This window comes from Alligator sinensis, unplaced genomic scaffold (genome assembly GCF_000455745.1).
Source record: "Alligator sinensis unplaced genomic scaffold, ASM45574v1 scaffold883_1, whole genome shotgun sequence".
Classification (NCBI taxonomy): Eukaryota; Metazoa; Chordata; order Crocodylia; family Alligatoridae; genus Alligator; species Alligator sinensis.
In genome coordinates, this window is record NW_005842009.1 from 1,993,354 (window position 1) to 2,020,547 (window position 27,194).

At 50.9% G+C, this 27,194-nt stretch overlaps 1 protein-coding gene across 10 annotated transcripts in view; it reads right to left on the reverse strand.

Annotated features, from left to right (window-relative positions):
• PTPRU (protein tyrosine phosphatase, receptor type U) overlaps positions 1-27,194 on the reverse strand; it is a 408,251-nt gene that overhangs the window by 198,188 nt on the left and 182,869 nt on the right. For all 10 annotated transcript variants that reach the window (XM_025201929.1, XM_025201930.1, XM_025201928.1 and 7 more), the window contains one exon: positions 9,200-9,328. In XM_025201929.1, coding sequence (XP_025057714.1) covers positions 9,200-9,328 — 129 coding nt within the window. The remainder of the gene's footprint in view (positions 1-9,199; positions 9,329-27,194) is intronic.

Below are 27,194 nucleotides of genomic sequence, written 5' to 3' on the forward strand. Positions count from 1 at the left end.
CTATTTGTGGCCAAGTAACAGTGGTGGTGGGACTTGTTGCAGGAAGATTGGTAGAGTTTTAACTCACCTGCATTTAAACCCAGTCACTCAAACACTCTGAGTTGCTACATGGAGAGAGTGAATAGATCCTCATCAGAGGTCAATCCCCAAGATTATTCTCTGGACATATCCCTTCCAGCAAGGACTCAAACTACTCCAGATCCTTTCTGTGGGCTCATAGAATCATAGGGCTGGAAGGGACCCCGAAGGATCATCAGGTCCAGCCCCCTGCATGAGCAGGAAAGACATCTGGGGTCAGACGACCCCAGCCAGGTGACTATCCAGTCTTTTCTTGAAGACCTCTAGAGTAGATAATTGCACCACATCTGGGGGGAGCTTGTTCCATAGTCTGGACACCCTAGTTGTAAAGAAGTTTTTCCTAATGTTCAGCCTGAAACCATCTTCTAGGAGTTTGTGGCCATTGTTTCTAGTTTTCCCCCAGGGCACCCTGGTGAACAGTTGTTTGCTGAGCCCCTGATGTACGCCTCTGATACAGTGGTAAGCCTTCTTTTCTTTAGGCTGAAGAGTCCGAGATCCCTCAGCCTCTCCTCGTATGGCTTGCCATGCACATCCTTGATCGTGTGGGTGGCCCTTCTCTGGACCCTCTCAAGCTTTAGCACGTCCTTGTTGAAGTGTGGCACCCAAAACTGGATGCAATACTCCAGCTGCGGCTGCACCAATGTTGAGTAAAGTGGGAGAATCACATCTTCTTTCCCAGATGCAGCACTTTGCATTTCTCTACGTTGAACCTCGTCCGGATCCGTTTTGCCCAACATGCCAGCCTGTCTAGGTAGGTTCCTGTCACCTCCCTCAGCAACACGGCAGTGCTTGGGTTCGATGATGCTGATGCCATGGAGAGGTCTGGGAATCTGGAGGAGGGATGGCTGCCCACTCCCACAGACAGCTGGTCACCCTTGATCATCATTCATCACACAGCATCACTTGTAGGCCCCTACCAGTCTCTAGACTCCACTGTGCTAGGCATTGCATAGGCACAACAGGGAGGCCCCTTGGAAGTCAAAGGCAATACACCGCTGGACTTCAAGAAGGCCGGGATTTCACTGCCAAAAACTCAAGACAGAGGGGCAAGGAGAATGCAGAGAAGAGAGGTGACTTGATAAAAAGCACATGGCTCACTGGAAGAGCTAGGAACTAAGCCCCCACCTCCTGACTCCCTGCATGGTGGCCAGCCCACTGGACCACAATGCCTCCACAAGACCAGGTGGAGTTCTGTGTAGACATTGGCATCATTAGACTAGGTTGAAGGCAGCGTGGGACTAACTTGGCCAGAAGGGGAACACTGGGGCAGCAGTCAGGTTTCTCCGGAGCTTTTTCAGGGAGGGAGGAGTTGGGGGGATTCTGTTCCGCATGTGAGCACTGCTTGCTAACCCTCCTCTGTGACTAACCCTCTCTACTAGATTGCAAGAATTGCAGCCCAGAATTATTTCCAATGGTATCCCTTTACGATCAGGACAGCTGGGTTTTCTTCTCTCTTTATTGTGAAGCCAATAAAGCCAGGCTAGTTGTTTCCCTCTTTTCTACCTTACCTGTATGTTCCTCCAATCCCTAAGCTCTTCTAGGAAAGGGCTCTGTCTCACTTAGTGTCAGACTCTACCTGAGGCTTCTAGGCATGATGGTACCATACAATTTTCCTGGGTTCTCTTCTCTTTGGGGTCCCATGTAATCACCCCAGATTGCTGCATCAATAGAGCTCCTGCTCTAGGCACCGTGACAACTGTCCCTTTAAATTAAATCATAAGGGAAAGAGAAGTCAGGCATGGATGTGGGAGAGAGAAATCTTTCCTCTTCACGTGCAGGGGAAAAAAACAAATCAAAAGAAGGGGAAGAAAAATAAAACAAAACAAAGCAGGCAGAGAAGGATGATGGCCAGCAGCCAGCATCTGTTCAAATAAACGCTATGCTTCCTGAAATTGGCTGATCTCCAACAAAAACTCATTTTAATCTAAGACCACGAGACTCCTTTGCAAAGTGTTCCCTTGAGAGGCCATGTTGATGTGAAATATTGTTCGTCCAGCATGCGGCTGGAGTGGACTGGAGATAGGCAAGGGACTGGAAGGCTTGTATCTGCAGGTTTCCTCACCCCTTTCCACCAAGCCTACCAAGAGGAAGGGGTTTAACCCCACACCCTTAAAAACACACCTGGCAATGCTATGCTAGACAACCCACACAGGGGAAGGCCCAAGGAGACACTCACTCATTCTTCTGATCTCTGTTTCTTGCCCTTCCTTGCATTAACAACAATGCTGAGCGCTCATCCAACCCCCCGCATCCAGCTGATCCCCATAACAGGAGGGTCACACTCATTGCACAAGGATGACTGTGCCCCGTTATGCAGAGGGGAGCAATGAGGCACTAAGAAGGGTGCTGGCTTGGCAAAAGCTGCCTGGGACACTGGAACAGGACTGAGCACCAATGTAAAAAGGGAAGGAGCACCCAAAAACACCTTTGCCCAGTCCCCTCCTCTCAGGTCCTGTGGCGCTCGTGGATTTTAGGTCCGTATGCCCTCATGGGACCAGATCAAACATCTTGTTTTTTTCGTGGGACATTTTTGCCAACTGTATTTACAGCTTGGCCAATCCTAAACATTAAAAAATCATGAGTCTGCATCCACACAAAATCCTAAAATAGGCCTAACAATCCTGGGATTTGAAAAAAAAAATGACATTTGGGGTTGTTTTGATCTGTCTTCTGGAGGAAGGGGTGGGAGGTTTCATTTTCAGGTTTTGACCCAAAAAAACTAGAAACTTACTTTACTTTTTAAATTAACCTGAGATGTTCACAGAACCACGTGACTCCCGAAGCGGAGGCTTTAAGAAAGCACAGCAGCAACCACAGGCTTGATAAAACAGCGAGAGTTGCCAACACCACTACATGTACGAATGCGTGGTTATTACAAAACCAGATGTGAGGGCAGAGTTCAGACACGGATAAGGCTGCTGCTCACATTCTCCTTGGCTCCAGAGCCTCCTGAGAGTGACGCCTGGGAACCCCAGAGGCACTGGCTACATGGGGAAGCTGCATGCATTTTTAAATCAGTTGAATTAAACCAGTACAAAAGAGCTGCGTGGATGTTTATTTCCGTCGAAGAGCCTTATTTCAATTGAGCTTAAACCAATTTCTAATCAAATTAAACTAAATATAAAACTGGTTCCAAACAGTGTATATGGGCCCACGCAGCGCTTGGCACCTGTTTAACAACACATCCTTAGGTCAACTTGTTGCAATTTTCTTATGTAGACCGAGGCTTTGGCTAGGCCTTCATTGCACAGCTAACCCAAGTTATTTCCATTTGAGTTAATTAGCCAAGTGTGCGGGAAATCAGCCTTACCGTCAGGCTGCATCTTCACTGCAGGGCTGACGTGACCTCTTAGCTAGGTGCTGCCCTTAACCTCCCCACCCATCCATACTCAACTCCACTCTTGATTAGCATTTTGATCCAGCTAACAACGGAAGCTGAAGCCTCAGCACCATTCCCACTCGGACAAGTAACTCACCTGCTGTGTGGTGAGGATGCAGACGAATCACATCAGTGCTGACCCTCCAGGGCCTCCCAATTCTCTCCCGTGTACCCAGGAAGAAAAACAAGTTCTCCATAGTTCTTCGGGGATGAGCCAAGCAATGATTCATCTCAGTGAAGCCCATAATGAAGAAGACTTAGCAATGCATGAGGGTGAGCATAGCATCAGCGAGGGCACTGCACACAGGTAGGGCTCTGCAGAAGAGGCTCACACCTGGCCTGAGCTCATCCAGCTATCGGTCACCTGACTGAAGACAAACCCTAAGATCTGCTGTGAACCAGAGAGGTATGGAAAGTGGCTGAGGAAACTTGACCAGCCCAGCCCAGGCCCCAGGTCTGTCTCGACTCAGCACTAGCAGATTCCCATGCCAGAGAGCACTTCGCTGCACAGAACAGCCATAACTCTTGCCCCAAAAGAAAAAAAAATGAATTGAATTTCCATGATTAATTGACTACAAAAGAGCCGTTTGATTTTCTGACGAGTCCTATCTAGTGTTGGTTTTCCTGGCTTTGATCTCCGCTGCGCGGCCCCCATCTTGTCAGACAGTCGGCTGATTAATACGTTTAATCTCAGCTCCGAAGCTTGCTCTGCAGCCAGGGACTCGGAGCAGGTCTTCAGAGGCCAGGAATTCCGGGAGTTCTCCGGGCAGCAATTTCCCTCCGCTGAGGGCAGGGTGGGAACTTCACTGGGGCTGGTTTGCAGGGGTGTCATGGTAAACACATATCAGGGTCTCAGCAGTCAAACATCTGAAGGCCAAAAAAAATGATGCCTCACCAAACCCCTGCATGCCGTAATTTCTAGGATGCAAGGCATGCCCTCCCCAACCCTGCCAAAATGGAGCTCTGAAAGGAAGGTACATCTTATACACCAGAAAAGTGGAAAGAGAAGTATCTGGTATTTGATATTAGACATTGCTAAGTTGAAGAGATGCCAGGGAGAGTCTGCAGGTCTGGTTAGGGAGAAAGGGCATGCGTGTCAGCACCCACGTCCACATACCAGGCAGCCCTCAGGTGCCACAATGCCGCCAGGGAAAGCAGAGAGGGTGAGGCTCGTAATGGCCCATGGCCATCTTCCCCCGTCGTATGCCCCAGACTAGTCCACATGGGGCTGCCACCACATTGTGCTCCTGTTCCTTCCTGCCGCATGGTCCAATGGAGGTCACCTCTGTAGGAGTGGGTCTCTCGTGCCATCCCCATCTTTGTCCCCTCTGTTTTCCTGCTCCCCTCCCAACTTCTCTATCAGCTGCCATAAGGACATGCATGTGAGAGCTTCCCTCTCCCCTGGGCCTCTCATCATTATGGTGGATATGGAATTTTTACCCGGTTTTATTCTTTGGGGGTGCGTCTTACACACTGAAAAAATATGGTATCTCCCATCATCAGTGACTTTCCTGTAAGAGCTGTGCTATGGTAAAAGTGGCAGCTTAGTGTCTTCTATAAACTAACCCCAGAATGAGGCCTATGCTAAGGAACTTGCTCCAGTTTGAACACAAGAATAATGCAGTGTCAAAATTAGACACCTAGGTCCCCTGATGCTGCCACCTGATCTTAAAGAAGCCACTTGGCATACGTATCCACTGCATTTAACTCAAGCGATGGGTCTCTGGGTTTGCCTAGCTCCAGCAAGACAGGCCACGCAGCAAAGACATGCCCAAGACACTGGCCTTACAGATGATGCATTTGCCTGTGTCCGCCTAGGACTTCTGGGAGTCCAGTCCATTGAACCCACTAATCTAGGTCATTTCTTCTGCACACACAGGGGAATTGCAGGAAGGCACTGGAGGACTCTCAGCACTGAAGTCTCTGCCCTCATGGCAAAGAAAGCAGGTTACAGTCCAACAGAAAGCAAAAGTTGGCTTTAACTTCCCCTCCCTACGAAAACCATCAGCCTGGCTTGAAAGCACTACTTATTTTATGCACAGACAAGTGGGAGGGCAAGGGAAATACCTGGTAAAAGCCCAGGTTAACATTTTGATGAAGACATAGCCATGAGGAGCATGGAAGGTGATGCCCCCACAACCACCACCCCCAGTGATGTGCTGCAGGCCCAGCTATCCCAGCAATACCAGAGGAGAAGTCATTACATGTTTGATGGGATGGGATTTATCATCTGGTAGGTGGTGCTGTTCTGGCTGCCCTTGCTCCTGGTTCCTGCTATTCCCTACCCTGGTTCAGCTGCCTTATCTCCCATCTATAAGGAAGGACATCCGCTGCAAAATGAACAGCTGCCAGAACCCAAGGGCACTGGGAGCAGAGTCTCCTCCAGACTCCAGTTCCCAGGAGGGCTTTACTTCTACCCCCAGGACTATTCCAGGCTCGGGAAGTTTCTGCCTTTATTTCCTGTCTTCCCATTCATTCCTCTTGCTTTCTCCCTCTTTTCCCCCTCACTCTCTTTCTCCATCTTTCCTTTCCTGCAAGTCTCCCATACCTTCCACTTCTGTCTTATCTGACTCTCTCTCTCAATATCAGGTGGTTTTGTTTTAAGGATTATGTATTTAAAAGGTATAGAGTAAGCACACACACAAAAGGTATAGGGTGTGCGTGCGCACACGCGCGCACACACACACACACACACACAAAACCAAGGAAGGGAATGGCACTATGAAACTGGATCCCAGTGGAGTCAGAGAGAAGTCTGTGACTGCTGCCTGCCCTGTAAATCCTGAAAGACCTTTCCCCCAAAGGCTAGGAGGAGGAAGGAATTGGAAGGAGTAGATAAAAGGAGGGGAGAGGAGAGATTAGAAGAGAGGAAAAATGGATGGAAAGCAAAATAAAGCACTGGTGTGAACAAGGCAGCAAGATAAACAGCCAAAGGCAGATTGATGGAGCAGTAAAGATCTTTCTATAAAGCAGTTAATGCTCTAATAAAAAATCATTTTTACTATCAAGCTATAAACTGGCTTCTCTCTATCACTGCCCAGGCTCCAGTGCCAGACCTGGTCTCCAGGCTCTCGCCTGGGCAGAGGGAATTCAAAGCACTGGGAACCCCTACTTTGAGGTGCTCAGTTACTGCTGGGATCAGCATGGTAATCCCAGCCCAGCACAGGGGTATAAGGACAGAATATGAAAGTATTCAGGAATTCAGCCTCACAATGCCACAGGCAACTCCACTAGTAAAGATGAGGAAGCAAGACACCACACAGACTAATAAACTGATTGAGGTCTTACTGGGAGCTAAGCATAAAGCAGAAAAATCTGCTGTATGCCAGCTCAGTTTGCCAAGCACAAGGCCATCCTGGCAATGGAGGTGCAGTTATTTACAGATACACATCTCATCCTTCCCAGTCCAGCTAAAATCCAGACAAGCAGCATGGCCACCATGGTCGTGGGGGCACTGCCTCCCCAGCATGGCTTCCAGGAGCTTCCAACTATCACGGGACACATCCCATTGATTGTCCCACACATGGGGATTGATTGCTTTTAAATTGAAACTGGCTGAAAGCAATCATTTATCTGTGCTTTACTACAACTTTGAGTCTGTGGCACACTTGCTTCACATTTTCAAGTCTCTTCAAACCCACAAGGACTACAATTGTATTTGCCCATTTCTAGTCCAAAGCTAGGACTCTCAAATAGTCACATGACTCCAGGAGTTGGGGCTTGAAGAATAACACCACATGTTACCAGACTCGTGATCAATTGGCAAGGGTTGCATCATTGCAAGCATGCACACACACACACAAAGATAACAACATAGCATAGTCTTCCTGCAAAATCCCTTCCTGGAATCAAGGCATGTAGAAAAACACTTTCAAAAAGAATGTGTCCCTTTAAAGGAAAATACCAAAGATTCGTGCTTGGCAAGGTGGCATCACTGTTGCAGAGGCATCAGATCTTCAGCAGATGAGGAGCCTGGCGTCCTGCAAGCACCCAGCTGTGCATCACAGTGTAGCAGGGGAAGAGGCCACTTGCACTAACAGGGAGACACTACGGAGACGCACAGGAGGCTTGGCAAGGACAGCAGCAGCCCGTGCATCTGTCTCAACACTCCCGGTGCCAGCCAGAAGGGATCTCCTCCAAGTGCAGGAGGCAGCATCAGTCTCAGCAGACCTTACCTAGCAAAGGGCAATCTACCATCATCCCACGTCACTGCAAGCTAGAAACCTGAAAACCAGGGGCAAGTCTCTGTCTCACTTGGGACAAGTGACTACAGATTAGCGCAGGCCCTCAGGATGGACCTGTGTGTAGAAGGCAACAGGCACAACTACTGCCTAATTGGCACATGGGGACCATACCTAATCCCCAGAGCTCTGACCCCCAAAACACAGGCCTTGACCCACTAAGAGCTCTTTTGGCTGTTAGTCATATGTCCTTTATCCTAAATGTGGGCCCAGCCACTGGGGCCGTGTCACTCACAAGGCTAGGATTCACACACTTAGGGGGCGGGGGTTCACAGGTACGAAGGAGAGGTAAGTGGCTGTATCCCACTTCTACCTCTGCATGCCAGAATCCACCTCCTCAACCCTGCATGAAACATGCTCTGCAGTGGGCTGGTAGCCTCCTGAACACCAAAAGGTTCCCAGCCCATACGCCCGAGCCAGACCAGAGTCCCTTCCCCAGTGAGCTGAGGCCTCCGGTCAGCAGGACTCACTGCTGCAATGCAGGGCATCGCACGCTGCAGTGTCTCCATAGTCCACCCACACTTGGGAATCTGAGAACTCGGTGAACACGACGCCCAGGGAGGGATTCATGCAGCCCGTCACACAATGCTAACAGCAGGCATCTTGGAACCCCAAAGGCCTCATCTCCAAGAGAACAGCCCAAACCGAGCAGTGCACCATCTGTCTGCACACGCACCTCGGGCAAACCCTGCTTGAGCTAACACCAACACAGCCTGGAGTCCAGCGACTGAACGCAAAGAGCAACAGCTAATCCACGACAAAGGAGAAGGTGGGAACTAGTAGGCAAATACATCTGGGAAAATCACAGGCAGATCCCAGGTGGCGCAGGAAGGGAGCATGGGTCGAACTTCACCTGGCACAGGGGGCACCTGCAAAGCTGTTTGCTACCTCATCAACCTGAGCCCTGGAAAGGAAGAGCAGTATTGCAGCTCCACAACCCTGGGAGGAGGCCATCTCCACCCCGCCAGGGTGAGGAGCATCTCTCCTCAATACATACGTTTCCTTCTCTTCCCCTGGTAAATAGGCAGCCTTGATGATGCTTGTGCTTTTGTACATCCAGCATGCAAAGGTATTACTGGACAGGGGGCTTTCAACTCGGAGAGCGGTCAAAAGTACGCCTTGAGGGATTGTCAGTGATCAGAGCATCACAGTGCTGCTAGTCATAGTCGCTAACCACATCTTGCTCTCCTGGAGCTTTTTAGCTACATATCAAGCTTCTGTGGAATATGTACTTGCAGACTAAAATGACTTTAAGAAATCAGCAAATAAAAAAGAAGACAACGTCTCCCAGAGAGAGCAGAGTATATGATCCTCTTTGTGACAGCCTGCAGTGACTCCGAAAACAAAATGGTTGCGAGGTCAGCAGGCTCTGCTCCAAGAAGCCGTGGGAGCCCGCGAGTCTGTGATGGAGATGGCCTGCTCAGCGTACGTGGGGATCATCAAACCTTTAAGGGGCTCAGACTTCCTGAGGGACGGCAAGAGCCGAAGGGGTCAAACTCACCATGAGGAAGATCAGAAGACAGATGAGGCATGATATAGCTCCGGATCAGCTCCCACTCAAAGTCATCCTCCTCTCCTTGGCTGTACTCACACTGGTTCAAATCTCCATCCTCCTCAAAGGTGCAGCCAGCTGCAGTCGGGAGAGGGAGAGAGGGAGAAAGAAACCATCAGTGGCAGTGGAGAGGAAGCAAGGGGCCGGCAGCAAAACCACCCGCAGGCCCAAGTCAGAGAGAGGGTGGGAACTGCCTTATAGGTCTGGGCAAAGCTAACCACCCATCTCCTCTCCGAGAGGGCATCCCAACCCACTGGCCCAACAGAATGGGCTCCACTGAGAGAGACTGTGCCTTCTTGCACGTACGAGGCCTGAACAGCGACGCTGTACATAAGGCATCTGACTTATGGCACAACATCCCTCAGCACGTGTACCCGTACACACACAGGCACCCCCCAACTCCAAGAGGCCACCCCCTCAAATGCACGCAGACCCTGGCAAATGCAAACCTCCCCTCACACACACCCTTAACCCTCCGCTTTCTAATGCCGCCTTTCCCCCATTAAACTGCCCACCAGAATGCATAGATTAAAGCCCGTCTTTTCCATCACCCCTCAGGTGTGCCAAGCAAGGTGGTGGGGATGACAGGGGCAGAAATGGGACACGGAGAAGAAGATTACTCAGGAGGCAGCAGCTGGAAAAACATTTTGGGATCATTTAGGATTTGCATTGCGAGCACTGAGCCTGCCTTGTCCTCCAACAGGCTCTGAAATGAGCCACTGTGCAGGAAGATGGGTTTTTAAATGGAGATTGCCATGTTATTTCTTTTCACTGGAGCAGCTAAAATGCAGGGGCAGTGGAGGAGGGGGTAGGACTGAGTGGTAAAAAAAATCAACTGCCTTCTCTTCATGCAGCCTGGGCAACACATGGAAAACACTGCCCTGTTCAAGAGGCAACCTCCAGAGTAGCAGCCCCAGCAGACGAGGAGGAGCAGATAATGCTAAAAACTCTGGCTCTGGGGCTTATTCTAATCCAGGATGTCAGGCGACCTCAGGTGGTGATGAAAACGGCACAGGCTGAGTTGGTCTGCAAATGGGATTACACGACAGGGTTACTTGTGATGAGTGAAACCCCTTCCAGTCCTACACCCTGTTTCCAATCCTCACCACAGTTACTGAGTGCTTAGCACCCAGGCTGGTTCCCCACAGACCTGGACGTGAACCTCAGCTATTGCTCCAAAAACCCAATCCCTTTATCCCTCAAGGAAGCAAAGCCTAGGGTAACGCAGCTAAAATCAGCCGCCCGCATTCCTGAGAGGTGACCAGCACACTCTCCAGGGCTATAAATATAGATGATGATGATATTTAAGCAGTTCTATCTGAGAGATGCGCAGTTCAGAGGGGAACAGAGCAATTGTTGGTATTATTCTTTTTTAAGCGCAGCATAAAACAGCAGGCAGTTGAACAGGAGGTAACAGTCACCGAATGAAACATGGGAGCGAGAGAATATGTGGGTATTTAGCATCACACATGGCCTGAGGTCTCTGGAGGTGGTGAGGGTCAAATGTAATCCCCTACCTCATTCATTATTTGTTCCCATCTAATTAACCATTAGGAAACTAGGAGAAGTCTCTTTATTGCGTGTGTGTAGCATGCGAAGGCAGGCAGGGCGTGATGGCTGGTCACCGGCTTTGGTAACAAGCAAGTCTCTTGTAGCGAGCTCCAGCCGTGGGCAGGGATGTGCATTAACAAGAAGAACCTAGTGACAGACCTGAACCGCAGCGCTGAAATCCAGACCCAGATTTCACCCCAGATTGTGGTCAGAGTTGCAGGGTGTTGACATCATGGCAGGGCTGCTGTGCCTTGGCCAACAGTGACCAGTTACAAAATATGGATATGAAATCAAAACCAGCTCCAAAGATGAAGGGGCTGGAGCTGAGCCAGCCTTTAGCGCACGCCTCTCTTCTACCCCTTCCATGCATGTACTGCCGCAGGATCAATCCCTCCTCACAGCCCACCGCACTCTGGGCACCGGCCACAGCAGTGATATAATGGATTTCAAGAGATGATGTAGTCAATGGCACTAAAGAAAGAGACGGGAACCTGGAGTAGTGGGAGGATGCAGTGGCAGGGATAGACAGCTGTCACTAGACCAGAGCTTTCCAAACTTTTCATGTTGGTGACACACTTTTTGGACATGCATCATTTCGCGACACGGTAATTCAGTTCCGGGGGAGGGGCCAAGGGAAGCAGACGCGAGTAAGGGAGCTCCGCGGTGCCCTTCCGCAAAATTTTCTGCATTTCGTGCAACACACCTACACACTGCCGCCGACACACTAATGTGTCGCGGCTCACAGTTTGGAAAGCTCTGCACTAGACAAAGGCAGCATCTGGACAGGGGCTGTGCAAGCTTCCCCTGCATGAGGCTCTTCGCTCCCAAGCCCTGATGAGTCCAGACCCAGCCCCAGCTCTGACAAAGCAGAAGGACTGAATCTCTGCCTGTTCCAGCACAGGGGCTTCCCATTCATCCCAGCCTGCAGCAATGCCTCTAGGGTCTGAGTCACACTGGAGCAGAGGCCATGGCTGCAGTAAGGCAGGGGCAAGGCAACTGCTCTTGGAGATCTCTGCCAAGGACCTCAGCTCCCAACCTGCAGCCCCTGCTATTACAGCTCTGGGCTGGCCCTCTCGCCCAACCCCAGCTGCACGTGGATCCCGACTTGCAACCCATTGCCGCAACTCCGGCCCCAACTAGCCCTGAGCAAGTAGCCAAGCATGCCATGCCTGCAGTGCCCTCTGCTGGCACACGGCACGGGTCCTGCTGCCTCCTCTGAAGCAGGCAGCCCGGGGCCACCTGCTGTGCATGACTGGCAGCGCTGTACTCACATTAGCACGTAATCCTGTGTTTCGGCATCTTATAAAATTACAATTATGTTTTATCGTGTTGTAAAAATCAGAAATGTGGTTTATTCCCCTCCTCTCTCCCTCCTCCCACCCCACAGCTTGATTGCTGCAGCTGCAAAACAAGGCAGGCAGGCACGCAGTTCCCCGTGTGATCACCTTTTCACCATCATTAACTGAAACAAGCCATCAACACTTATGTGCCCAGGGAGGTGTTTCCACGGTTCCCCTGCTTCAAGATGCCAGGGCATTGCTCCTTTAAATGGCTATGAATGTGGGGGACTGGAGGGGAGAAGCTGCCTGGTGAGATCATTAAGGAGGAGGCACAATAACTAGGAAGCTCCATGGTTGCGGGTTCAAATCCAGATCAAGTTGCCAGTAGCTGAATAACAGGCGTGTCCAAAGGCAACTCTGTTCTCCTGGAAGTAAAACAAGGCAGCAGGTCTCGGTTCAGCTCCTGCTGGAGAGGAGATGATATCACTGCTGATCTTTTTCCAGGTAGTCACAGCAGGCAAGGTGAGGACTGAAGAGAGACAAGAGGCTGCACTCGTGCCAATGGCAGAGGAGCAATGTTCAAGAAATCTGGGTTCAGCTACGAGTTCTGCTGCACTCCGCACATGGCCTTGAGCTATTCACTTCCACTGGGATTTCTAAAAGGAGATAGCAACCAGGCTCCCACTGCAATCCCAGGAAAGGAGACTTTTACATCCCCGAGGCCCCTCAGATGAGGAGCCCAGCCACTCTCAGCTCCTCATCTCTGAAGCAGGACAAGAGTCCATCTTTTGTCTGCCTTGTCTCTTTAGGCTTCGAGCTCTCTCCAAACGACTGGTTCCCACTCCATCCATTCCACAGCTGGCACAGCCAGTCCCTCATCTCAGTCATGGTGCTATATAGTAGCTGTATACCCCCCCTACTACAAATGCCAATCCTACAGTGTGGATAGATGAGATACCAATATTAAATTGCACTGAGATGAATTATTTGAATACAATGGCTACATCTGTCTGTATCTACACTAAGTGAAGCTAAACTGTCATTTTAAACCTGGTTCATTCAGAGTAAAATTACAGTGGTTTACCTCACTTATACTGTACCAAAAAAAGAGCAGACAGATAGGAAGAGGTGTTGCATGCTCTTGAGCAGGAAGTTCCCTAACCTTGTTTAAAATGGTTTAAAGTTATGTTTACTAGACGTACACTGATACATCAGTCCCATATCGGATAGGCACTGATAAGGAAAATTGACAGTATCAGCAATCAGCTTTTTTTCCCTGATATGGCCAATAACGTGGCCAATAAATGCCCCGTGCATGCGCATAGCCGCAACACGCATGCAGCCAGGAGCACAGCCCGGCATCTTGGAGAGCAGCGTTGGCTGGTAAGTCTGTTGTGGTGCACAGATCGAGGCCCCCGCGGTGAGGGTGGGAGTGGGGCTGGGGCTGCCCAGTCAGGGCAGGGCATGGGATGGAGCCGCGAGCAGCTTGTCCAGAAGGGCGTAAGGGGGTGCCCACTCCCGCCACTCAATGCACCCCAGAAGGGCATGGGGGGTGCCCCTGGATCTGCACTGGGCAGGGCGGGATGCTGCTGCAGGCTGGGGCAAGGCCAGCATCTTCTCAGTGAGGGCTGGGGCGGGTGGCAGCAGTGCTGCAAGCAGAGCTAAGGGGCAGGGGGGGGATGGGGGGGACTACAGTGAACTTTGGGGTAGCTGCAGCCCCCCCTGTAGCCCCCATCCCAGCACCACCTCCACCCACTCTGAGCACAGCCCAGCCCAGCCCCTTCCCAAGCCTGCAGCAGCAGCCCACCCTACCCCACATACATCCAGGGGCACACACCCTCCATGCCCTCAGGAGCAGGAGCCACCCCCACAGCCCCCAGACGAGCCACTCATGCCTCCATCCCGTGCCCCGCCCCAGCCCCACTCCCTCGCTCACCGCAGGAGCCTCCATCTGCCCTCCCACCACAGATTACCAGCCCAACGCTGGTCTTCAAGCTGCCCAGCTGCATATTGGAATCAGATTGGTATCAGCCGATATGGCTCCTTAAAAATATCTATTGGTGCACCCCTAATGCTTACCCACAGTGCCAGTGAGTAAATACTGAAATCCTGAACCTGCTGACTATAATGTGGACAGGATTCTATTCAAAGGCTGCTAGAGATATTTCCTCCAGGGCAGACAGGAGGTAAGTGAGGAAGCTAACCCTGCTACGGCACATGCTGTGTTTTGGCTATGGTTAAGTGAAGAAAAAAAAAAAAAAAATCACTCCTTCTACAGCACCTGCACCTCCAAATTCCTGCAACAAAAGAGAAGGGGACAGCTACACATTAAAGTGATAGAAGAAAATAGCCCTAATTTGTTCTGGCTGCCAGTCCCTGCAAAACCTGCACAGCTCCATGCACAATGCAGATGAAGTAGAAGAGAGAAGCAGTGTTGGCTAAAAGGATAACATTGATAGAAGGGTTGAAAATACACAATGAACATGTCTACGTGTGCTATAAATTCTATAAAGGCTTACTGAACAATATTTTACTGCGCAGTAAGCCTTCCCTGGGAGCACATCTACACATGCTCTCTATTGGGAGCAAATCTGCTCTCAACTGGAGCAGCCTGGTACAGGGCTGCTCCTACCCTGCTTTGGCCCCATGCAGCAGCCAGGGGAGCTCCAGGGTACTAGACTGGGGGCTGGCAGGGAACACGGGGCCAGGAGAGCTCTGCTGACTGCAATGCCAGCTGTCTTCTTGCCCTGCACACATCGGGAGGGGTCCTGATGTGCACAAGGCCAGGAAACAGCTGCCACTACACAGCCCTCCTGGCCCTGTGCCCAGTAGCCAGGATTTCCCCACACAGCTAGGGGCTGGCTGGGAGCTACCCCACAAGCAGGACAGTTCCCAGCCAGCCCCTGCCTGTGCAGGGAAGCAGAGCTCACCAGTCCCGGCACTGCTTGGCTCCCAGCTCCTAGGGGGAGCCGGGAACTGAGCAGCACCAGGACCAGAGGAGTTCTCCATCCCCTGTGGCCCCTTACTGTTGGGGCTGACCAGGAGCAAAATTGCTCCGAGTCAGCATTTACACATGCGCTACTACACAGTATCTACGGTGCAGTTAGTTTCCTACCTGTATTTACAGGTAACAGCTAACTGTGCAGTAGACTAATTTGCCGCACAGTAAATGGTGTGCACATGTAGACAGTGATGCTTTAATGCACAGTAGATTAGTCTACTGTGCAGTAAAGCATCTTGTGCGCACACACCCATTTTCCCCAAAGAGAAGCTGTAGAAGGGTTTTTACAGAGAGCAAATAAAAGCTGAAAAGACATTTTGGAACCCAGAGGTCCTGCCATGGAGCAGTTCTTACTACACACGCTGCCTTGCTAGCCTACGGAGGGATAAAAGGCGTTTGATTGAGCATAGATGACTGCCAGCAAGCCTGGTGCAAGACATGCCCAGAACCCAACCCGCACAAGGTAAATGGCTTTGTGGTTCAATCCAATGCAACAGAGCACAGGGCCCTCCCCAAAACAGCAGAGGGACCGCGCTCTGATGCTCCACCCAGCAAATGCCTTCACACCCCACAGCCCCCACAAGCTGGAACCTGGGGCACTCTTGTATCCAGTCATCTGTACTCCAGCCAAACCAGGAAAGGCGATGGGGCTTTTATTTTGTACAACATGTAACTGGTACAGCCCGGCTTGTTAAACACTGACCTATTGTTCCCTTAAAACCACAGATTACAGGCGGGCCAGGGCTTCAGTAATAATTAATACCGACCCCCTGGGCTGACAAGGACAGGCACATTAAGAAAGCCCTGAGCAAGCAGAAAGAACAAAGGCAAATATCCCCTAAATAGGCCAGTGCTCCACCAGCGCCTGCCTGCTTTATTATTTCATTTACTTTTTCACATCTTTTCTTAAATTATGTTGGTCAATTCTCCCCAGTGCCAGGGAATTCGTGCTCAGGCAGCAAACAGTGGTGCAGCTGCTGGCTGTGGACATGCCAGGAGATGTAAGGGGAGGGAGGCTCTGTAATACAAATGAAATGCCTAAGCAGAGCCCCCAGAGGGTATTTCTCCCCAGTGGGAAAGGAACACAGGACTACTGAGCCATCACACCCAACAACAAATTATCTGGGAGCAGTACAACCTCCTACGATGATTGGTTCTTAAGCAGCATCCACGACACGCTGTGCAGGACGGAGAGGCAGGGTTGCCCTGTGGTTAGAGCACTGGGACTTGGGATTGTCGAGTTCAGTCCCCTGCTGTCACTGACATTGGGCATGCCACTTAGTTTTTCCAGGCCTCAGTCTCTTCAGCAGGGGAGACCATCCTGCCCTGCCTCATAGGGACATTGGGTACATACATTCAAGATGTCAAGAGCCCACACACCAAGGTGATGGGGGCCAGGAGTGCAAATCAGAGGTGGACTGGGTTTGTAGGACAAGCCACAAGAGGAGACAATTGTGACTTCCTTCTGCAAGGTCACAGGTGCCTGCCATGCTGCTGCCACCCCAACACAGCTGTGCTCTGACAGCAGGCCTTATACAAATAGCCTGTCGGGCCACAGATCCTCCTCCCACAGGGATCCTGAATCAGACAGCGTATGAGATGACAGGTGATCTAGTTGTACTGCCAGACCTTCAAATTCCCCTTGGGAGCTGAGAGGGAAGCTGGCCCCAGAAATCACACCCCAAGAGGCAAATGTCTCTCTCCCTCCTAGAGGCGGTGCCTCTGAGTCAGTGCCGGATACCCTGACATGGGGTAAACTACTATAGTTAAACTACTACAAAAGCTTGGAGCCCCACATTTTGATGCATGGAGCTTGTTAAACCTGCTCCTAACTCACTTAAGCTAAACCAAATAACCACAGGTTCTAGCTCACATATAGCCTTTTTCACTGCCAAATTTGAAACTGCTTTGCAAAGAAAGTTGGTACCATTACCCTCATCCTACAGATGTGGAAACTGAGATACAGAGGGGAAGGGATTTGCCCAAGGACACCCAACAGGCCAAGAGCAGAGCTAGGACTAGAGCTCAGGTTTTCCAAGTCCCAGTCCAGTGAGAGAGAATCCAGATCATATGTTCAATGCCTTGCACCAGCAGGGGGAACTTACAAAAATATTGGCTGCCCCCTGTGCATGTTTTAAAGGGACACCAGTGGGTAAAACACCACAAATCCAGTCTCCAGATCTATCTACGTTAGGATCACAGGCCTATGGTTGAGGAGTAACCCTAATTTAACCTGGGCGGAACTGGCCCAGCTAAACTACTGTAAACGGTGAGAGCTGGCATCTGCACCAGGGTTAGTCACACGCCAGGCCCACACTACAGCATCTGAAGGTGCAGCTGGGCAAGTCAGGAACATGCAGATCACCGCACTCACCGCCAGAGCCAAACCCATCACACCGGCACATTTCATACCAGCAAGAGCACTTTTGCCAGCACAGCTCATGTCAACACTTCATCCTGGCTGCAAAGTTCTCCTGCTGGGGTAAGTGTCACCTCCACAGGTATACAATGTAGCCCTAGTTTCCCCCTCCCAGCAAAGCCTGTCCTAAAGTCTGGCTAGCAGGGGCATGCTAAGTCCACTACTCCATCTGCTCTCCAGGTGCGACTGCATCCAGCCTGGCCCAGGCAGCCCTGTGCAAAGCAGGAGTAGGAAAGCGTTGTGGCACTGCCCTGGGAGTGTGCCATAGAGGTGTCAAAGACTAAACCCGGTGCCTGGTCTCTTGTGTGCTGTGCACTCAAATCCAAGATGCCGCAGCTCCTGCATACAGACTCCAGCACTGCACTGCTGTGACGCAGGGAGCTGGGAGGGCTGCACAGACCCATGTCCGCCCCCAGAGCAGGTGCTGCCATGCTTTCCTCCATGCACCCGGTGCCCTTTGCCTGGGCTGGCTCTGCCGCAGTGCACTCACACCCCCGCCACCTGCCCACACAAGGCAGTGCTGTGCTCAACGCTGACGGATGGATGGGATGCCCATCAGCAGCAGCATCTCAACCACTCATTTACTACCAGAAATGGAAAGTAATTGGGTCCCAGCATTCCCGACAGAGACAGATGGCAGAGGCCCCGCTGCCGGGCAGGTAGCTGTCTGTGTGGCACACCTGATTTAAAGGGCTGGCTAAGGGGCTGCGACAGTGGCTGCATCTCTGTATTAATCTAGCTGTTGCCTCTCTAAGGCTGCACCCAACTCTCCCCTCCCAAGCTTCTCCTACCACCCCATCAGCTGGCAGCTAATAACGAAGAAATAAAAATACCTCTTTTAAAAGCAAGAAATCAGTGGTGATTTGTCCCCTCAGACAACCAGGGTATTCTGCATCCCTAAAGAACCCCCCCCAACAACCCCTCTCTAAATCACATGGGAGATACACAAGGATTACATGTGCCTGTCACATCAATGCAGGTGCCTCTGGGGTGTGATACAGCAACTGCTCAAACAAACCACATCAATACTATCCCACCAGCTTGGGATGGGAAGCAAAGACTTTCATGGAGGTGAAGTAGTGGTAAGAAGGTTAGGGTGAAGATGTTTGAGAGGGAGCATGGTATCAGGTATTCCTTCTCTACAGATCCGTGGGTCTTAGGGCCTGCAAGCATCTCGTCCTCATGTCTCAGTACCAACCCCATCTCTGACCACCCTGAAACAGCAGTGTGAGGATGCAAATAGAATAATTTTACCTGCTGGCTTATTGGGAGTCAGCAAATTTTTCACAGGGGTTCTCCCCAGCTTAGCTTGCAAACGTCCCACCAGCTAGCAGCCACAAGGGATCAGACTGCACCCAGCCATGGGAGAGCCAAAACGTGCGACAGAAAGTGAGAGCACTGCAGTTGGCTCAGTTTATTGCTCTTCCCCTAGACAAAACAACTTCTTGTGCTCTCTAGAGTGAGATAAACCTCTGATGAGAGCTGTAAAAGGTTAGTTGAGAAAGGAAGAGAGTAAGAGGAACACTGAGAGAAGAACATAAAATACAAGCCGGCTGGAGAGAGGGAGCTATCCAATCCATCCCTCACTCCCAGCACCAAGCATGAACAGCAGCTTCCAGAAGGGCCCAATCCTCCAGATCCCCTTCCCTGCTAATACCCATGGGGCTTGCGATGGGATTAGGAGTGAAAATGCCAACCCCCCAGGCAAGAAAACTTTTCTTCGGACATTTTCCACCAAATTCCTCTGCACAAAGTGATCAAGTTTCATTCCAAGCAGGAACAAAACCTGAATGGTTTCAGCATTTCACAACCGGAAAATGCCACACCAAGCCCATCTCAGATTGATCAAGCTGTTTCATTCCGTTGTGGTTCTTCCAGCCCCCTCTGCATGACTTTCATGGACTAGAGGAGACTTGTATTCATTTTGTCTGGGGCTAAATTTCTATCTATCTATCTGTCTCCACCTATAGCACAGTGACCAGCAGCTGATGACATACATATATACATACATAGAAAAACCAGTATACAGGTGTCTCCAATACACATATACGCAATGCTTACATGCCATTTCTATGAGACAGGCTCAGGGATGCACCATTTAAATTGGAAGAAATAAATAAACTGCAGTGTAAATTTACCACCGTTATTTAGCAGTTTATGCTGGTAACAAACAAAATGAACAGACAGGTAGGACCATTTCCTTCCCACCTGCCTGCCTGCCCCCCTACCCCCAAAATTTTTTGACCTCTACTGTCAAGCGTCCTGCATGTGGCCAGGTATATTAGAGTCAAAGCAGTTTTAGGATCTTCCAGCTTTTCCGCAGTGAGCTCAAAGCACCCAACTAGAAATTAAGTGTAAAACTTTGTTTCCAAGTTTAACTGCAGGGAGCTGGTGATGTCTGCTCAGAGGATGCTAGAAATAGTACCGGGGGTATAATGAGGAGGATGAGAATCCTCAATCATTGATATAAGATACCGCATGCTTGATGGTCTCAAAGCTGGGTTTTCCTATTTATATCTTTTATAGAGGAAGCAAATTTGCAGCTCTAGCTAGCTAGTGACTTGGTGCAGGGTAAAGCTGTATGGATCTGGGGTTGACAAGGTACCAGCCAAGTACTGGAGACCAGGTTTGGACCCACCGCACCTGCAAAACTTTAATGATGTGGGATTCAGGCCTTTTCTAACTTGTTCCAGGGGTCTGGAAATGGGGTAGCCCAAACCACTACCTGCCCCAGATCACTTCCACCAGGCAAAGGTGCCAGTAAATGCCATCCCAAACAACAATTCCCTACCTCCCGCCCCTGCTCTCCATCCCACACCTGTTGCTCTTGTTCCCAGCTGCATTTCTCCATACCTTGAAGCAATGGAGAAGAACCACAGAAAGAGCTGCTTTCTTCTAGCAGTGGACAAGGAGTACTATTAAAATAAAGACAACAGGATCATCCCTAGGACTACTGTCTCTGCTCCACTGCAGGCTTTGGCTGAGAACCTTCCCCAGCCCACTTAGGCCCAATTTACTGCTACCTATTTACACCCACATATACACACTCTCTTGCTCCATGTTTCCAGACCCCTGGATTGAGCACACCCTGTTTTATCTCCCCCATGGAGTGGCTGCTCTTCTCTTTTCTTCTAAACAGAAGCCAGCATTCAGACTCCACAGAGGTTAAGATATAACATCAGTGCTCCCCGCTGCAGCGCCAAGGAAGACACTTCCCTCCAGTCTCAGTTGCTGTCCAAAGGGCAATGCCAACTTCCAAAATCCTAAAGACAACCTCATTCTCCAGCATCTTCCCCTGAGTGCAAAGCCAGTCGGGTGCTGCTGCTTCAGCTGGGGAAATCGTGTTCGGTCACAGAATTCCCTATTGAAATCCCTCTGCTTTTCAAAGAAGGCTCCCTCAGCCATGCTAGTCCAAGCAATGACCACTATGGGGCAGGAATCACCACTGCCAACATCATGAAATCCCGTCAAAAAGCATGACCATCTTAAAAATCAAGACTTTTTTAAAAAAAGCCTCTCTCTCCCAAGGCCTTCAAGGTCCTGAGGCATTAGGTTTCATGGATTTAAAACTCTCTTCTACAACCAAGATGGCTAAGCCTAATTTTGTTAAAAGAAATTAAAGCTGCAATTCTCATGGGACCCTGGGAGCTGGGGCTGTGGGGAAAATTACCAAAATGCACTAAACAAAATCAAAACCCTGAGGAAGTGAAACGAGAAGAGAGGCAGAAGCAACGGCAGGGAAACAGGAACAGGGAATGCACATGAAAGGGAGAGAAAACTTCATGCACAAAAGCTCAATCCATAGGCTGAGGGGGCCTGGCTGTGTCTGCTGTGCTCACCCTTCCCCGCTCCCCAGAGGGGCTTTTATTCTTCAACCCACAATGTCACCACAGGGAAAGTTGGATGCCAGAGGTAATTTCAACTAAGCAGCCAAGAGATCAGCGCCCTGGCACACGTGGGAAATGGGAGAAGAGCGAGCACCCAGCAATGAGCAGGGGAGGCTGGAGGGGAACATCTGGAAATAGAGAAACCGCTCACTCAGCATGTGAAGGGCAGGAGCCTGCGTGCCATGTTCAGGTTGATCCCAAAAGAGTGGATAAGCCCTTTCAAGACAAAGTAGCTGTGCAATGGGAGCGGGCTGCCTTGCCTCTTGCCTTTAGGGTGCCCGCTCTGAGCCAACCCAGGTGAGCAGCAGCAGCAGCCAGAGCATGTTGGCATCTCACATTGTTCCGTGACTTTTGTGAAACGAGTTTGCTCGGCCCCAATGACCCCACCACGAAAGACATCGCAGCAAAGTGGATGAGTCAGCAGGGCTTTTCCAGCCGGGCAAGGGAGAGTAGCAGGGTTTTGTAATAGTTACCGCACTAGACTCGGCTACCAAGGATGTAGGTTCAAATCCTAGCTCTGCTACAGACTCCCGAGGAGACTGGTGCAAGGCTCTGTGCCTCAGTTTCCCCAGCTGGTAGCACACTTCACCTGCCTGGTGAGAAGGCTTTGCTGTTTTGGGGGCTGGCCCAGAGAGCCGGCGTGCTCATCGCTTGCTTCTGAAGACAGAGAGGCCGCATTAGCAAAAACCTCCGCGTTCTCACACCCCTGCCTGCAAGCCGCTCACCTCTTATCAAGGAATTACCAGTGAAAGCCTGTCATTCCACCTAATATGTTGCCATAATGAAACAATTTTTGCAAGTGACCAACGGAAGCTTAAAATGCAATTACGTGGAATGGATATTTCGCCAGCGAGCACACAGCTGTCCAAGCCAATCCATCTCCCCTCCTCGGACAGGTTTATTGTTATTGCATCTCATGTGTGGGCCTTTCCTCCCATCTACTCCCCCGATCTATAGCTGAAATGGAACCGGGCTGGATGGCTGCTCCATCTTGCCAACAAATTTGCCCACGATTTGTACACAAAAAAATTGAGTTTGAAAATAACTTCCTTGTCAGGCAGCCTGAGGCATACGGTGCCTTCGGGCTTTCTGTTAACACTTCCACTGCTGCTAGAAGGCACGCTTGCAAAACAGCTCCTTATTATAATATTATAACATGTAAAGGTCCTTCTGAGACTAGCAGCTCATTAAGTCGTATCAGGGTTAAGGCACTGGCCAGCAACACATCCAGCTGCCTTTGGCCCCAAATGATTAATAGATTGTAAGGCTGGAAGGGACCTCGGATGGGGATCAGGTCCGGTACCCATTTACAGCTGGGTCACCTAGAGGCAGCCTTCAGCATGAGTCCAGAGCAGGGCTCACACTCATGGCTCTAGGCAGCTTAACCACCCTGTCACTGTCCCCCAGTCCCAGCCAGAGGACACAAGAAATTAGATCAATGCTGCACTATTCTAGGCAAGGTACAGACACGTAGTAAGAGGGAGCTCTAGCCTAAAGCATTAAATACGGTGAGCACAAAGGGAAAACAGAGGTCGCTGACCCATCCCAAGGCACAGAGCAGAACAGACAAGCTGGGAATCGACTCCAGCTCTTCCTGCCCTCCCAGCACCCCAGGTAGCTGATCTACTAAAACCCAGTGCCTCAGGGCATCATAGGACATATTCCCAACCTGCCAGGCCACAGCAAAGTCTGCTGCAACTCCAGGCAGTGCCACACATCCAACTTAACACTTACTACGCGCAGGTAAAATGCAAATAGTTTAGCCCGTGTGAAGTGCCCTTGTGGCATTACAAAGTTGTTCCCTTTCAGGCAGGAGTCATCTCTTCACATGCCCAGAGAGAATAGGTCACTCCACTCCGATGATTTCCAACTGTTGCATGTGAACATGTGACAAGGCCCTTACCTGCAGGGCCTAAAGCATCTCTCAATAGGAGCCAGAGCTCATGGATTTCAATCCCCATCTCATCAGTCTTGCGCTACCCCACATAACCATCAATGGCACGTAACCCGAGCAACAAGCAGGCAGAGCAGCTTTGGGACAGGCACCGGGGATCTGGCCTGATCCGGCCTCCTTTACACCTGCTGAAAGCCCCACATGCCACATTCTTCTCTGTGGAAGGCACTAACCTGGTACAGGGATCACTACCCCTTGCAGCTGCTCCAGGCACTGTTAGGGCCTGCTATCAGTCTCTAATGGCTCTCTCCTTGAACTCAAGCAGAAGTGTGATGTGTATTTGGGACAAAGTGCAAACCTCCACCTACCAAGCTGAAGTCATAGTCCATTACATCTCCATGACCATTAAAAAGCCTATGATGCTTTGCACAAAAGGGTAAGATTTCCTACCACCATCAATCCCCAACACCCCTCTCCCACATGCAAAACTGAGCTCACCCTACCACCAACCCCAGAGCTGGTTACGTTTCTGTGACCATACAAGCAAAATATGCCCCGTCACTGAGATGCAGTTATTGCTCTCTTGCCTCCTCTTCAACCTCAGCATGTCTCACCCAGTTTAAGGCCAGGCTGAGGGCAAAGGAGTCTGAGAGATGCTTAGTTGTCCACGCTGTGCCCTGCTGACGATTGCTGGTGGGTTGAACCTCTGGGCTGGTCTCTCACCCACTTACTCATTCCTTCCCCATCCCCCAGTTTCAAAATGGAAGGCACCATACAAATCAATACTAAAGCAGATATATCCTAACATCCCATCTCCAGATCTTACAGCCACTATTTAAGTCATCCTCTTCCAGCAGCCACTGGAAGACAAACAAGGTTAGCCCAATGCCAGGTACTTCCTGTGCCCAAGGCCAGGCTGGAAACCTTAGCACAAGGCAGAGCTTTCAGAAATCTGGATTTTTAATCTGCTTTGGCCTGAAACATCATCAGCTCCTAACAACACCAGCTCATGCCTGGCTAAAACTGCCAGGACACCTGAGCTTTGTTCCTAGCCCTCCTGCATAGACGTTGCTGCAGCTCAAAATAACTGTGTGTGTAACAATGGGGATAATTAGCTCCACCCATGTCAAGGGTGATCAGAAGCCTGCCTATCACGTTTGCCAAACTGTTTTGAGATGCTCTGAAGCCCAGTGCTCACACTTGCTAAAATGCAGGTATTCATCTGAATGCCAGGGAAACTGGGCCCAGGCAGCGTAAGCAAGAATGACAGTGGCCAGGGAAATCAGATGAACTGAGCTCCTTGGCCGCGGAGGGTAACTCAAAGGCAACAATGGGCAGGTTGACAAGACAGTGGTCTCTCACCACTGGAGCATCAGCCATCCTCACTCCAGTTAGCTCCCAGCCTATGACCTATTGCTGCCACAATCTTTGAGGCTCCCGTTGACCAAACGCTCTCAGTTAACCAAGGGCTGATTATATCCCCTGGGATGATGCTGTCCGAACCCCTAAACTCTGCCGGACTTGAACTTCTCCCACCTATTCCCAAGAGCCATCACCTATTGGAATTCAGACATTTCCCCAACTTCTCCAAACCATAATGGGGAGAACTCACTTATCCAAGATGTTGCAGAAATGGCATGTGCAGCTTCAAGGCCGAAGTAAAAGACACGTAGAATATATATGGTAGGTGCAATTCTTATGCTTCAAGTTGGATACAGATGGCATTCTACGGTGCAACTCTCAAGTCCCTCCAAAGTGTGCTCCTAAGGGGGCGGGGGGCGGGGGGCAGTGCTCAAACTCCCAGGAACTCCCCGGTACCTCAGGGGACTGAGATCTAGACTAGAACGCTATGGAGGCCTCCTTCATCAGAGCTCTAACCGTAAGACAACCTGGCAGGCCATGCAAACTAGCTTGTTCGCATTGCAAACTTTGCAGGGCCCCTCTGCTGTCCCAATGGCCCCTGCCACCTTTTCCACCCAGCAAATGATTTACGATTTCAGTCAGGAGGCTGGAAATTAATGCAAAGCACCGGCTGAGGTGAGTGGACAGAGCCTGGCTGCGAGTGGCATCCATTAATCAAGGACCTGTCTGTGGAGCGCACTGGTCCGCTACCTCCAGGTGGTCAAAGTGACCTCAGAGTTGCCTGTTTACTTTGCAATGGGCTGGGGGCCATGCACTGCCTGGCAAGAGCCATGCCTGACCCTGTCAGTGTTCAATGAGAATTACTGCGGAGGTCTGGACCAAAGCGTCTGCTCACAGAGTCAGCCTCTACTTCCCACACAGCTCATCAGCCCAGAACAGGGGTCAGGAGCTGTGCGCTGGAGGGGGTAGGACTGCTTAGTATCTTTACTCAGACAGCCCCAGGAGCACACTGCCAAAGGGCTGGCAAGCATGCCAAGAAGGGAAGAACAGCGGGCAACCCCAACTCCATCAAAGCGCCAGTGGGGCAGCTCAGTCTGCAGGCACAGAGGGCCTTGATATTCATGGGCCTGTCTCACCTCATGCCTGGGGAGAAGCAGAAACCAACTGATTCTCCCCAAATCCCAGGGAGGAAAGGAAACACATGTACCTCCACTCCATAGATGGAAGGCTGAGACAGTCCTCCAATTAATTTAGGTGCCTAAAGCCCTTAGGAATGCCCAAAAGTTGTGCAGAATAAATTGCAAAAGGAAGACTGGAGCACACCTTCCCCTCACCAACCACCTTGCTACCCCCAGGCCCCAAGCCCGTCTCCTTCGAAATCAGACTTGCTCCGGTGAGATCATGACTCTGGCCGCGGAGTCTGATGGCCCAAATCTCTCAGGGGAGCCCGGCACAGCGTGCCAGTAATGCACAAGGCAAGTAAAGCCAATCGCATGTTGGCAGGGCATAGCTGCCGTGCACCCAGGCAGCACTGGAGGATGCTTGAGAGGGTGGGAAGGGGAGAGTCAGCCACAGAGGATGAAGCTGAAGGTGGCAGGGAGGGAGTGGAGCAGGGAAGGCAGGTTCTCCCATTTCCCCAAAATGAGCTGAGATGAGCAGACCATCTCTGCTGCAGCACAGAGGGCACCCCAGGCTGTGGTAGGGAGAAGGCGCCTGGCTGACAGGCACAGGTCTGCACATGCCCAGCATTTTCCCCATCCTGCGGGCAAAGCACTCCTTCCCAGTGCTGAGGAGCTAGGCACCCACCTCCAGGCCCCCAGCGTACAGCGAGACTTGGTAGCCAGCATCACTAGGCCACCTGGGACACTAAGATTGTCATTTAAAGGAGTGGGTAAAAAGGGCTCTTTCTTCATGGGCAGATTTGCCCCCCCAAAAGGCTCAGCACCAAAGTGCCCAAGAGGAAGAATGCAAGTAAGCCTGGGCTTTTTGCACCTGCTGTGCCTCTGGGCGGGGAGTCCGGCTTCCATCCCGACAGCACAGGGGGTCCAGATCAGGCCCAAGGGGTCCGCTTCCCTCTGGAGTACAGGCCTCAAAGGACCCTTTGGGTCACCAAGCCCAATACTCAGCTGCTGCAATCACCACTTCATGTAATCTTATCCATAAGGTGAGGGAACCCAGTCGGCCTCTGGCCCCGGAGGCTCCTCTGGGATGCTGGTGCAGACCCCCCCTGCTCCGAAGCCTGGAAAGCTGCTTCTCCCTCCCAGCCTGAACTTCTTCTGGCCAGTTTATGCCTATTTCTTCTCGCATCAACAATGTCCTTTAGCATAAATAGCACTTCTCCCTCTGTGGCGATGTATTTATAGACACAATTGTATCCTCTCTCAGCTTGTGCTTTGCTAGACTACACATGCCAAGCTCTTTTAGCGTCCCTTCAGAAGACAAGCTCTCCATTCCCTGATCATCCCCACAGCCCATCTCTGCACCTGTTCCTTTTTCCATTCCTCTTTCTTGAACGCACACAGGGGCCCGGATGAGATCTCACTAGGAAGA